The sequence below is a fragment of the Desarmillaria tabescens genome, assembly GCF_030435595.1.
Source record: "Desarmillaria tabescens strain CCBAS 213 chromosome Unknown EV420scaffold_475, whole genome shotgun sequence".
NCBI classification, from domain to species: Eukaryota; Fungi; Basidiomycota; class Agaricomycetes; order Agaricales; family Physalacriaceae; genus Desarmillaria; species Desarmillaria tabescens.
In genome coordinates, this window is record NW_026848774.1 from 3,823 (window position 1) to 18,368 (window position 14,546).

Genomic DNA, 14,546 nt, shown 5'->3' on the forward strand with positions numbered 1-14,546 from the left:
GGAAATACTTTGGCATCGAAGAAGAGGAAACGCGCAAGTTTCTACGTCGACTTAGCACTTCTCCGGGTGAACTGAGTCTACAACTTCGAAAGTAGGTCGTTTCGTATTCTATAAAGCCTCTAGTCTGAATTATAGTAGGCTGTCTGGTTCACTTATCATGAAGATGACCTACGGCATTGAAGTTCTGGAAAATAATGATCCCTTCATCACGCTAATTGAAGATGCCAATGACAACTTCAATATCGCGTCTACTCCTGGTACGTTTCAGGTATCTTACTATTTTCATCCGTTACTTATGAACTATGATAATAGGTAACTTTCTGGTCGATGTCTTCCCCGCCCTTCGTTTCTTACCGGAATGGTTCCCTGGTGGTGGATTTAAGACTTTAGCCCGGGAATGGGCCAAAGCGTTCAACGACATGATCGACATTCCCTATAAGTTTGCTTGGCAACAGATAGTAAGTTTTACGTTACGCGGTAAACATCACCTTTCTAAAAACTTATCCATGTCTAGTTAACAGGAACAGCACCGCGCTCTTTCGTCTCCGCCGCACTAGAGAACGAGGAAAAAATCACCCCGGGCTACATATACGAAATCAAGCACACTGCAGGATCTCTCTACGGCGGTGAGTTCCTGATTTCATTCGACCTTCGATTTTGCCATTTCAGCTTCCCTGATATTCTGATATCCTGACCTTCTCTCAGCCGGCGCGGATACCACGGCGTCCGCCCAACACGGTTTTTTCTTAGCAATGATCCTGCACCCCGGTGCGGAATTCAATCTCAAATCTTGTGATCTCTCTGTTTTAACACTCCGCAGAAGTACAAAAAATCGCCCAAGCAGAGATTGACACGGTCGTAGGAACCGGCAGGCTGCCAGGCTTTGCGGACCGTGAGCACCTTCCTTACGTCAATGCTGTGGTCACAGAATCGCTTCGATGGCACAACGTAGCGCCTCTCGGCGTTCCCCATTGTGCTACAGAGGATGGCCTTATCGATGGATACTTAGTCCCCAAGGGAGCTATCATCATTGCGAATCTATGGTTCGTCTCCAATCTGTCCTATGATCGTACCAGCCATTCTAATGTTTCCTGGTGAAGGAACATGCTGCACGACCCGGAAGTTTATCCCGACCCATTCACCTTTGATCCCAACCGTTACATGGGCAAGGAGACACAGAGAGATCCTCGACACGTCGCTTTTGGTTTTGGGCGTCGTGTCTGCCCTGGGATGCATCTCGCGGACGCGTCATTGTATATCTGCATAGCGATGTCTCTGGCTCTCTTTGATATTACGTATGTGGTTGAGGACGGGGTCCCGCTGGTCCCTGTACACGAGAATACGAGCGGGACCATAAGGTAAGGATTCCCTTTAAAAATGAGGATATAGACTGAATTTATGTCAGCCACCCTAAGGAGTACAAGTATAGTTTAAAGCCACGGTCAGCGAAAGCGCTCTCTGTGATCTCAAATTCCCAGGTCGCTTGAGTGGGAGGATTCAGATTTACCGTCAAAGTTCTATCTATAAGGAAGCAATCACTTGTTATACTTCATTTATTGGCATCCAACTAATTCGCTGACATCGGCAACGTCGAGAAACCGTTGGGACAGAAGTTTATTGATCATATGGACAAAGTAGTAACGTATCGACTATCCTTCTTACACTTATATTTGGACCACAAAAAGATAAAGATTTGCGATTAAAGTATCTGTCTTGATGTCATTTCAATCCTACGGTAGGGAAGTATCCGTGTGCCCTCTGAGACCTTGCCGAACTTGAGCACGCGCTGCATCGCATCCTCTATGGACATCAGATGGTAACGGGGATGTATGAGGCGGGACAACAACAATTGCATCTGCGACTCGCATCTCGCAAGGAACAAATTGAAGGCGACGTCGAACCCTAGGACGTGCAATTTTAGAGGTGCGCGGCGGAGAATCATCGGAAAGGGAAGACTGAAAGAAAAAGTCAATGAAAAGGTCCACAATTGACAGTCAGAAAGCATACGTCGAGAACTGTACTGTCGTCAGAAACAAATTCACCATCCCAGTCCTGAGACCTGAGGCTTCGAGAGGTCAAAAGCGGGGAAAACAGCAGGCGAGGAAGAGAAACCTGAAGAAGACATAATGCAGATATGCGGCAGTGTGTCGGCTGAGAAGAACTTCAAAAGGCGACATTTTATATGAAAAAGAGAGAACGAATGCGAGACATACGGAACAAATAACAAAGATTGACATGGCCATGGCGGCTTTGTAGTCTGAGACAAAATATGCTAGGGAGTTTTGGGTGAGTGAGTATTTTTTGATGGATGTAAAAAGCAGTGGTGCAGAAGAGACGGTAGGTATTTAGTACTCTAATATATTGTAGCACCGCTCGGTGTATTGTCCAATAAATTTGACGAACTCAATAATATTAATGTCGGATGGTCCAAGCAAGGTCTAAGTGGCAAGAGAGAAAGTAGGTCCGTGCCGGAAACTGCCGGCCCCAGATGGAGTCGAACTTGCACTTCAAGTTCCAACATCGCTGCTATTTTTCTCCCTTCACTTTCAGGCTTCACCGGTCACCAGCGGCTATCGAGGATGATGATGTTCAATAAGCGTGTCATGCTTAATGAAGAAGAATTTGCTGAGCCTAGGTTCTTGCCCGACAAACAAGATCCATGATCCAACCGTAACTTTGCTCAATGGCGATCACGTTCAATTATACCTTCCTGCCTGTCTCACAAAGAAGCAAACATGAACGCTAGGTTGGTTTCCTTTCTTTTATCATCGTAACTCCAAGGTTTATGGACCTTGAAGCGCAAACAACGCTGATGCCTTTAGTCCCGCGCCTATGATTATTGAAGATCCGGTTTCACTCGAAAAGATAAAAGGGGTCCACATAATACTGCAACTCGGTATCAGTATCTCGAGGACAGGCCAACACAAGCCAAGGTATTCAATCGTCGTCGTTACATCAACGTAACTCAACAATCTTACTTGGCCTGATGGCTCTTCCAGCCTAGATGTAGGCCTGTCACGGTTCGGCGGACAGACATATTTCAATGATTCAAACGATCGCATCAACCAACGTGTCGACGGTCTCTATCACAGTCCATAAATTTTCGATACACCTACGATATATCTCAGAGGATGGCTATTCTTACGGTGCTGCTGTTAGAGGTGTGAGTATTTTATCATATTCCTGCGAAGCCCATTATATTCACAGCCAGTGACAAGAGTCTCATGCTCCGCGACCCTGCATTCATCTCCTCTACCAGGTACGTGTCAGGTGTTGCTACTATACTGATAAAATGCTGGAAATGGCGGTTACCAGAACGCTAGCGCAAGATGGTAACAATTTGGAGCACACGTGCTTAAGTTGCCAGTGATTGGGATTCAGAAAGCTCAATTTCTGTACGACATTGAGCAGGGCTTACCGCATCCCGCAGTGTCGAATGCTCCATGTCTCTATAACAACGGTACCGGTCGTGACTGATATCCGCTCTGTCGATCTAAAGTGGCCACGACTTGGTTTGCCTGCTTAGATATTACACAACCTGACTCAGAAGCGTCTTAATGTTATGCTCTTTATGTGCAAGGAAGGCATACTTACGCCACTCTGTCCAAGCTCGGAGCCAGTCAACCTGGAGTACAATTCAGATGTCTATCAAGTATCGTTACCGAAATTTCTACCCCAGCCGAAACTTGAAGAGTCTCGGATATTTTCAAGTATTGAGCAAAGGACATATTGGTGATTCTCGACCGACAGGAGCGAGCACAAGGCCAAGCGTAATCCCACGTATGACCGCGCCCCGATTGTTATTGCTTGCCTAGAGGTAGCCGCGGCGTTAACAGGAACGCGTTTCTTATCGATGATTCGCCTCGAGACTCCTCTTCGCGCACCCTTGCCGGTTGTTATATGCTGTATGACTTGCGTAATCGTACCAGGTCGGTCTCCTGACGTTATATCTCGTACGATGTCAGTTCACTTTATTCCAGAAAGCAAAGGATGCGCGAAGGACGCCTAACAATCATTCCCAACCAAGTCCATATTACGAACTACGACTTCTAGAATTCGTCTAACTTGAAGGTCGATCAGCCATATTTCGGTCACGATACGGTGCCCTCCTTTGTCGCGTCACTAAGTATCCTGTAAAAAGGTTATGGGAGCACATGGGCCAAAAGTTCACTCGGCACAGGACATGATCCATTAAAAATAGAAACTGACATCTAACTACCAAGTCCAACAGGCATCGTCCGTAACGAGTTTTGCCAGGGTATACACTTAGGTAGGCTCTGCAATTCAAAATGTTTGTAAGCCCTAAGTATTCCTATGCACTCAGCAGCTCAATGCTCGGATTGGTATCTCAGACAGTTGCCGTGCTCGATTTTTGCATCATGAAGGTAGCCACGCAAATTTGGATTACTAGTGACCAATCGGAAGCCATGTCTTGTCAACAGTGTTATCTAAGTCTCGCATCAGTAAACCGCCTGCAGACAGTGTCCACTTTTGCCTACCATCCAGCGTAATGTGCACATCTAATCCTTCCTCTCCCATCATCTCCAACCGGTCCAACACCGCGTCAGTCAACTTTGATCTCCACATCTGACATGTTACTCTCACAAACCGCAATAGCGATCCAACTCCCTCAGATACTCGCAGTGATTCTGTAATCTCCATCAAACAATGTCCATCAAATAAGAACGATGAAATATCGGCAATCCAAGTGAAACGTTCCCAGCGCGGAAGCAGCACGTTTTCCGGGACGTGAAGGGTAAGCATTCTAAACAATGGATTTTATTCTCTCGTCCGCTGAATGGTTCCTCAATGGTCAGATCCGTGATAGCGCTTGCGGCTAGGAGAGCATTGAAGTGTTCTTTGGGGTCTCCCCCGGCACTGCTCAATCGTGTAAGCCCGCACTCCGAACGTTGAATGAAACCTTCCAATGCGGAAGCATATAAACCTCCGTTATCTAGGTTTGGATCCAGACTCTCTAAAGCCGGGAGAATCAAGTAGTCAAGTAACCTTAGATCCCACAGACGCAATGAGCGGCAAATCATAGATAGCCAGACTCTTTGCATCTTGGGGGTAGTGCCACTCGATGCATAGGATCTCTAAGACCTCAAGGTTGGGGGTGTTAATCCAGAGTTGGATGAAATGGTCGATGCTGCATATATTTTCTGTGCAAAATGTCTCAACAGGAACCAGGGGAACAAGTTTAGTATTACTTTGCGCGTGTGTCCCAGATTTTGTGACATCTCGGAGGCCGGTAGTGTTCCCAAGTGAGTAGGATTCTCCGCCTGTCCTATCGATATCCAAGATAAGGTCAATACACTCCAATTGGTGCAAACGGCCCTTCACCTCGATAAAGGGCGAATATACGTTGGAAGTAATGAAGCACTGGGCACTCCTCTGGCGAGACATTCCCGGAGCAAGCATCGGTAAAAGAAATTCGTTGTCGTTGTAGCCTTCTGTGAAGTATGGAAGATGGATACCGGGTGCTGGGCTAACCGGATTAACACCGTTAGATCGGACCGGTGATGCGAGGGTGGGTCAGATCCGCTCATAGGAGCACAAAATTTGTCCAGAGCTCTGGACAGGCCAGGGCCACTGCTCGCCAGCTACGGCAGACGTGCGACAGCACGTAAAATCCATCCGTGAATCGTAGAATATCGAAGTTGTTGTCGAGTGTGTAAAGTAATATTTCTTTGAGTGACTCGGCCGGAAGATAACGGACAAAGGAGCCTTGTGAAAACCAATGGGTATGTAGGTGCTTGTGCTTCTCTGAATCATCCAAGTCAGATTGCTCTTTGAACCGACTGGGTATCTGTTCAAGCAGCTTTTGACATAAGCTGCCTGGGAATCGGAGGAAAGGTTGTTGGTGTCTGTAAGAGGACCGCCATCGGGATGATTGCTACTGCAGAAATTTCAGAACCGCCGCGAACTCAAAGAGGTGGGAAGATCACTCGCACCGCAAAGCTCGGACTTAAAGAGAATCGCTCGGAACGATACTCACAAGACCCGTAACATGGTCTATCGCGGCCTTACAGCAGTAGGCCTTTAAATATTTTCGACCAAAATAGACCAAGGAAGCATCCACCCACCCTGCGGAGATGTGCATAGACCTAAGTTCGACCTCGGAACGCTGGGTTGGACAATCTTTGCCAACTTGCACCAGGAAAAACATGTAGCATCTGATGCCAATCTTCGTCACCCTGGACTGTCCCTGACTTGCAAAATTAAGTGGTGTAAATCTACAGACCTGAAGCTCCCGGCTGCGAGCATATGCAACAGCAGTCTGCATGAAGTCGGAACGGTGCTCTACACCGCCGTCTGGGATTAATCTTCTCGCAGTGATCCAACATGAGCCAGGGCCTAGGTAGCTGAGTTTCGAGTCTCGCGTGGGTCTAGGAGGTATCCGAGAACTTACCGAGAACCACGGCGACCTTGGACCTTGATCCCGAACTACTGAACTATTAGTATTCAACTCAATGCAGCTGCGGCTTTTCCTACATTCGGATAGTGATAAAAAAAAAATCTCATGTGATGTTGAACCGGACCTTGATTGTTGTGGACTTGAAGTCAAGAGATGCGTTAGGAATGTTCCCGATGTCGAGACGGACACAAATAATCAGATAGGTGGTCAAAACAGTAGCAAAGGTTTCATGCAGGGTTTTAGAATTGCACGGCTAGCTAACCGATGGTTGCGGAAGGAAATCAGCGTAAAGTAACCATCATCGCTATCACTGTACCTTTCCCCCGGAGAAATGGACTGAGTCAACACACTTCTACAAATGCCATCCGTGCGAAGAGAACGATGAGCTTTGGACTTGGGAAAAACAGAGCCCGGCCGAGTAGCGCGGCAGGTAAGTAAGGTTGAACTGGAGGAAACTGTACCTGAGAGAGCGCAGGAGCCGACGCTGGGAAGAATGGATAAAATGTGCACAGAGATTGTTTCGCATTGAATTTCTCGTCAACCATTATTGCGCACCAATCGGTGTCACAAAATCTGAATGCTACTATACGTAGAATCATCAGTTGATGAACAATTCTAATGAATAGACTGTTAAAACTGACCGTACGTTAACTGGATGGAAAGCGTTCCTAGAACATAATATCGGATCAGCTGGAAGCCCCTCCTTTTGTTAAAGTTCGGGGGATTGTATGTTTTTGGTCTAAAGACAGATATGCCTAACTCGGTGTTTGATCATGATGAGAAGTAGATCCAGGGAGGCTGTTCGTAGCCACGAGCATTTGGCGTTAAGGTATATATATATGTGGCACTGCGGTGGTGGTATCACGTAGAGCCCTGTAACGATATCGATGATGCGCGTAGCAAGAATCGAGCAGAATACTTTGAGGGCGCCAAGGCACAACGATTACGCTCCGCCATCACTGTTGCCTTCGTGTCGGCAGGAACGGGGAAAAGGGGTTTAGACCAACGTGTGAATCAGTCTATGTTACTTGTCATTGCGCCGAATCCCCCTTCCCCTCGAGAGACTAGGGCAGAGACCGCAGTTGTGACATATCTGCGACAATGCACGACCAACCGGTTAGTACCATTTACCAATATTTTGCACCCGAAGGGCTTCTTTAGTGTGACAGGCCGAGTCTGGGTAGTTTGAAAGGGGAGGACGAGGAGGTTGGTGCAATGGTGAAGGAACGTCATCAGATTGTTTTTGAGATCAAGGAGGTAATGTCGCATTTCTATGATATTTCTACGTGCTACTGACTTGAAGCAAAAAAACGCAGACGCTTCATGGCTTATTAGGCTCATTTTATGATCAACTCTCGTTATCAACGTCGCAGCAGCCATTCACGACCATGGACACATCAAAATCGATACTCATGAACACGAGCGTTGCTAACTATACCAGCTATAATGTTTCGAAGATGGCAAAAGGGTCAGAGGGTGTGCCGGCGGACGTTCGTCGACATGTTGAACGGCTATTGCTGCGTTTAGATTTCAACAATGGTTTCTCAAATCCTCGTTCAATTGCGAAATGACTTTGCGTTCGAACTGGAGTCTACGTACTAGAGCATAAAGCGGCGAATCCCCCGACCGCCGTATACATATATGACCGGACGTCTGTCGAGTTCGTCGGGACCGACTTGAAGTTACCTCATGATCCCCAATAAAGAACAAGAAATTTCATCTGTATTGAATTGGAGAAGTGAGCCCTATAGCTACGCAATGCAGGCGAAATCTTACCACGCGAAGCGTTTGTTATGAGAGATATCAATGAAAAGTGATTTCATTCCATGCTTCTGCCGTAATCCAGGAACAGTTAAGTATCTGCCGTGTCAGAAAATAGGTTGTTCTGAAGACGAGTACTTACATTAAGAAGGACTGTCCAAGAGCGCAACGCAGTATCGAAGTTAAACAAACAACGTACAGGCGCTTGAAACGCATCTGAAAATTACGAAAAGATAAGGAAAGAAGAGAACCGCGCCGACTGGCAGCGTGCATTCTTCCACCAGAACGTTCGAAATTGATACCTTCGGATATTCGCCGAATATAACCCCGTGCAATAGCTCTGTTTTCAGGGAGTAACTGAGGATATCAGAGAGAGGAGCTTGCTGTCTATACTTTTTACATATTCTTTACCGGCAAGGAACAGGCGGAGACAGATGTTGTACGTTGTCATGGTATTACGACCCTTCGATGGCTTTCCGATTTGGAACCTGTCACAATTGTGACGTCAGTTTGGTCAATATGGAAGGTATCTCACTTTACAAGGTTAAATTTCGTTTCTTCACTGCCCGGGCTGGCTTTGGCAGTTTTCACTGTTTCCACTACACTCTTTTCCAGTCTTTCTTTTCCATGTCGAGGGACGATGAACGGAGACGAAATAAGGCAGCCGTCGACAATGTCGACCAAGGCTACGCCAGTCATTACGAGACCGACTCCATCCCCCCTTCCAACGGGCGACGGTCTCGCACAAAGCTACTGAAGAAGAAGAAATCATTTGGCACGGGGTACGAAACTGATGATGGGTATGCATCTGCTGCGCCGACGACGCCAAAAAAATCCAAGTCCAGGATTTTTCGGCTGGGCACGAGGTCTAAGACCAATCTCCACGAGCCGTCTCCACCACCTCTTCCTGAGCCGCTACCTGTTTTCCGTCTTCCTATTGCTGCTCGTTTTGCTACTACGCTTGGAGATCTTAATGCTGGTGCAAACATGGACCCACCGTTGCCTCCACCCGTACTACCATATGCCTCCAATGATACCTCTACAATTTCTTCGACGCCATCACCTTCCATCGCCACGTTCAACGGGTACAGAGAATTTGACAGGGACTCTATCGATGGTCCGGAGTCTACTGCTGACCACGCGGTAGCTCCGAGCGTTTCCCATAGCACAACCTCTCACAAATCCACGAGACGGGTCGGCGTTAATTTCGCGAGCAGTGACAGCAGTGATCACCATGGAAGCTCAAGTACTAGCCATTCCATCTTTTCCAAGCTCACTGCATCCTCCTTCGCCTCTTCCACGTCTCAGAATAAGTATCCTCCTATTTCGTACCCACTTACTCGTTCTCCATCTCCGCCGTCACCTACGCTTATTCAAAGACACCAGTCTGGTAACAAGCTTATTCCCGAGCCTCTCTATCCCGAGAACGTTGGGCGCGGCGCGTCTAAGTCGCCGGATATTTCCCCGGTATCTGCGGGAGGTTGGTCGCCATACGTTACCATCCCGACACCTGTCCCCGTCGCTGAACCTTTACCTGCTCCTTCCCCGAGCAAACCGCGTCCTTACTTTTTGTCACGACGCGTAAATTCTCCTGTACCGGGAACTGGACCAACGTCAACGCCCAAATACTCGGTTTCAGATTCAGGCCACCTGACTGTTAATGAAGAATCCAGACCACCAAGTAGTCGCTCTGGTGCTTCCGGAGAGGTGGTACCATCCATGCATTACATTGTTCCATCTCCACGATCACGGTCCCCCCTCCCGTTACCACTGCAGCCCCCGCCGACTCACCTACTATCTCATCACGAACTTCCCCCGCCTAGCCCTCCCCCAACGGTTCCCTTGCCGAGAGTCCCTAGGGACCAAGACCAGGGTTATTTCGCCGTGCAGCAGCGTCAGAACAGCCAGTATGTTGTTTCACCTTCGTCCGTCCCGAAGAGAGGGAAAGAGGCACCGTTCCCTTCGCGCCCTATCAACACCTCGGCCAACCAACCAGGGCTTGAAGCACGTGTCAAGGTGCGGCGGTACAGAGATTTGTACGCGCTACCTAACAGTAACGGATGGCGCGAGGAACAGCCCGCCGACGATGATACAGACCCTATGTATGATGTAATTGCTCGGTTTAAGCGGACATCGGATCATTCGAGTTCTGGGGAAGACATACGCGTTGCTCTCGACCGTAATCAGTCCCCGGAAGCTATGCACAGGAATAATCAAATTGATGATTATGATTCGGACGACTACTCGCGGTATCAAGAGGAGGACAGGAGTGTGGGACGGTCAGCAATGTACCAGTTGGACCGTGGAGCGTCGTCGATGGGGAGACTCAGCACATGGAGTGGGGACAGTCGAGCCAGCCTCATGGATCTCGAGAAGAGCGAAGCGGCGAGACAGAGGTTCGTCAAGAGAATTGAGGCCATGTTTGATCAGAACGGGAGGGAGTTGCCTGGGTCTGAGATTCCTCCTGTCCCGAGACTGCCAGAGGGGCTGCCGCGTAGACGCATGCCGTTGCGGTTTTGAACTATTTCGTAAGTCCCTTTCATTAGCCTACGTATGGATGTGCTGACTGGGGCATACAGGTTTGTATTGGGATACTGTGGTGTTTTCGAGGTTTTTTCATACTGTACATGTATTTTTGGTCTCCCCCCCACTGCTTGCTCATCATATCCATGCATCTAATCGCAGACAAGCTGGTACCTGATCTGCACTCATACACATTCGTTCCGCAGTGCATCCATCTTGTTTTTGATAGGTAACAGCTCCACTGTCATTGTATACCAATACTACCACCACGCTCTTTTGTTCTCTCTAGATGTTCATGGGTTACGAGAGTTGTTGCAGTGCATTGATTTTCACTATTCCGTTATAATTGTCAATCACCAATAGTGCGAGGTAAAGTTTTCTCATCACTGAGTACACCAAGAACATAATGAACGCTAGGAATTGGTACACATTGCTTATATGGCTTATTCTTGCTTCTTTCTGTCATCACTGTCAGCAGTAACGTAAACGATTTCGACAGAAATTTGTCGACCTGAAGTCTCCCAATCAGACTATGGGAGTATAACTGTAAGTCAAAACCCTTGACTCGACTTCTCTTGAACGACTTTGGTCAAACGTGACCGTCTCGTAACTATAACCGGACACAACAGACGTCAATGTTTCACCACTTGCTGCACCGCTTTCCCGCTTTTCCAGTTGTGGCAAGAGCGGCGCATTGACGGCGGACTGCGGCCATCAAGCTCACTAAAGAGTACTGTATTCTTCGGGAAATTCTGTCCGCCGCTATTGATTACTTACTATTTACAGGCCCGAGCTGGAGAAAAGACTGGCTACGACAGTGACGTCGAATTCTCACCGATCATGACAAAATATCCGATCCTAGTCATGGATCAAGTTCATAATCCGTACAAAAAAAAAAAACAGCCTCCGCCGCACGCGCCCTTCAAGCCGGCCACTTAATATTCACGGCAACTCAAGGACCACTGAAGCTCGTTTCACTTTGACGGCTAGTCACCAGGAACGCGGAGCAGGAGAAGCAGAGGTCGGATCGTCGCTTTCATTTACAGTACACAGTCCTTGATCCGTAGCTATAATTCCTACAGAGATCATCCACAAAGAAGTCCGAAGTTTCATGTTATTTATTGCTACGTAGCTCCTTGTAGACAAGCTAGATCAATCACACGCAGTGCACTTTGATGTGGTCCACAACAGTGCCGGTGGTTATACGGAGGGGTTAGCCCTACGCCTAACGCCTAAGGGCAGTGCACCCCGTACCTCCTTCCCCGTACAGACCACAGGATTGACTTTCAGTTTCTCCGTATGAAATCTCAGGCCCACACGTACTATGCCTATATAATAATAACATTACTGTTCGATGAATCAAATCAATTTGAACGTGAATATCATTCATCTACTCTCCTATACCTATATGTAAGGCGGTCCAAGTGCTAGGAAAGGAAGGACAGTTGTGAGAACCCGGAACTCTAGATCAATGTAAAAGCTTACCTTTTCTAAAGACCCCCAGCGTGAATTCTACGACAAGCAGTAGTACTCCTCCTCCGGGAGCCAAACGGAGCACTTTGGGGACGAAACCTTTGTACAGAGCTGCTGGACCTTCTTCCCTGAAGATGGTGACCAGAGCAGGGTATGTCCAGTTATATCTGGGGGTAACACCAGGAACCTTTGCAGCACCTTGAATACGGGACTTAACAACCTATGAATAAAAATTTAATGAGCTGAAGCCGGAGTTGATCCTGAGATAAATCATTACGTCGAATCTATGGAAGAGCGGTGAGCAGTGAGCATGTCAGGTGAAAGAAGACATACGGAGTGTTCAAAGCAGTTCCAGCAAATCCTCCTATGGAGCCAGAGATAAAGTTGTTCAGGAGCTCAGATTGTTGGTTCTGCGCGGGACATTGAACAGATGCAGGGGGAAAGGCATAGGGAAGTGACGAACCTCTGCCTTGGGCAATAATGCCCGCACCTGGAAGATGCACCCGAAATAGCCTCCGTTCCAATAAAGATGCCTAGAAGACCGATTAGTGTTAGTATCGGTCGGTATCGGAGTACAAGAGGGTCAGGTGGCCCGGAATTAGAATACAAACCACCCGGCTACGAGACCGGGCCGCTTTTGGTGGGATTCCGTACTCCGTTCCATTCCCATGTTCTCTGGTAGGATTTGAGAGAAACTTGCCTCCAAAAAGTTGCCTCCATGCCAGCGTACAATCCTAAAACGCCCTCCTTCTTGATCACTTGGGAGACGACATCCATTGGGCCCTTAAAGGTGCTGGTCTTATCTTGAAGTCTGTTCCAATTTTAGCATTGATCGGGACCCTTGAACGCGCCTCCTACTTGATCTTGACGAGCTCAAAGGGTACAACAACAAAACTTTCCTGCATGGGCAACAAATTGACATATTAATGGTGCCAAATGACGCGTCGAAAAGACTTACGGTTGCACCCGCGCTACATCCGGTTAACACCGACAGAGGTTGTGTCATTTTGGTCTCCCCGGTGAGCCCTAGGTAGGTCTTGCCCCAGAAATCATTAGCTGCGCTGTAAATAAGGTGTTAGAGTGGATGTAAGAGACCGGAAAGCCTCTAGGTGGTCGTGGAGACAAGACCGAGGCGCTTTAAGCACACTGATCCATTTCTCCATACTTCGCGCCTGTCTCCGCGGACGCTCCAGAACCAGAGAGTTTCCGTAAAATGCAACGCACAATTTCACAGCACGCTTGGGAGCCTCAAGGAGTAGAGGCGGTACCAAACCTTGAGGAACATCAGGTGAATGCAAAAGAGTATGAAGTTAGGGGTACTGACCTCTGTACAACCGTCCGACACTAAGGAAAGCTCAGTTAGTGGTCGTGTGCCAACGGTCACTATGACTCACCCCTCTTCCTTGATAATGCTCTTGAAAGTTCCTACTAAACCATGTTGTGACTTCCCAGTTTCCAGCTGCATACGTGTTTTAACCTGTCACCCCGCCGATCAGGAAATTATTTACCCCACACGGGGAGATAGGGTCATGACTCACGACATCTAGTTAAAAACAGAATGGATGAGCTTAGAAAAATGAGTATTTTGAAGAAAGATGGCATACCGAGGGGATAGAAGGTCAAGATCTCTGATACACCAGCGATAGCACCTGCAGCGAAATTTGCCACGAAAGGTAAAGCTATTGTCTGCTGTTAGCTAGTCTGCCCGTAGAAAGAAAGTTAATACTCACCCTTCTTCTGCTCTGTCGACATATTAAAGGCCAGTAAAATATGGGCGCCTACAAGAGGTCCCGAGCGTCGTCAGTGATGGGAGAAAAGAACGTAGAAATAGAGACGGAAGACGGTACCGCGTGAATCGACTTAATCCGCTGTGACCGTGACGAACCGATTTAGCATCATCTCTTTGTCATCGTGACGCGTGACGTACAACCTCCTTTACCTCTGTCTTCCTCATCGCGCACGGTGACGCGGCCTGGATGGTGCGATGGTTACATTCAGTCCTGGCAAGAATATCAAGATGCAGCAGAGGCTCTGTATGCAAAATCTCCTGTGACCGTGTGTCGTCTCTTCCTTGGATGTCGGATCTTGTACTGATGACCTCATTTTCGCAGACGCGGTACTGCGTGAAATGGAAGGCATCCGAAGGAAAGCTTGTGTTGAAAATAACGGATAATACAAGCGTGCGTACACTAAAATCCCAAGCTTATGAATATCTGTCTGATGTGCCACGTTTACCAACCAGTGTATCAATTCAAAACTTATTCCTCCATATTCCTCAATAGGTTCGAAGCTTTGAATCTGTCGTTGATGGAAAGATGCAAACAGACGAATGGTTTGGAACCCACGCCTGCTCAATCATCGTCGCATGTCG

General features: G+C 47.8%; 1 protein-coding gene across 1 annotated transcript; it reads left to right on the top strand.

Moving 5' to 3' along the window:
- Positions 1-6,682: 6,682 nt before the first annotated feature.
- Positions 6,683-7,989, top strand: EV420DRAFT_1491202 (uncharacterized protein; the record flags this gene model as incomplete). The annotated part of the gene is made up of 7 exons (XM_060470712.1): positions 6,683-6,852; positions 7,045-7,060; positions 7,091-7,144; positions 7,168-7,247; positions 7,319-7,534; positions 7,588-7,675; positions 7,735-7,989. 7 exons carry the CDS (start codon positions 6,683-6,685, stop codon positions 7,987-7,989), a joined length of 879 nt encoding a protein of 292 aa, XP_060321288.1.
- Positions 7,990-14,546: the final 6,557 nt, after the last annotated feature.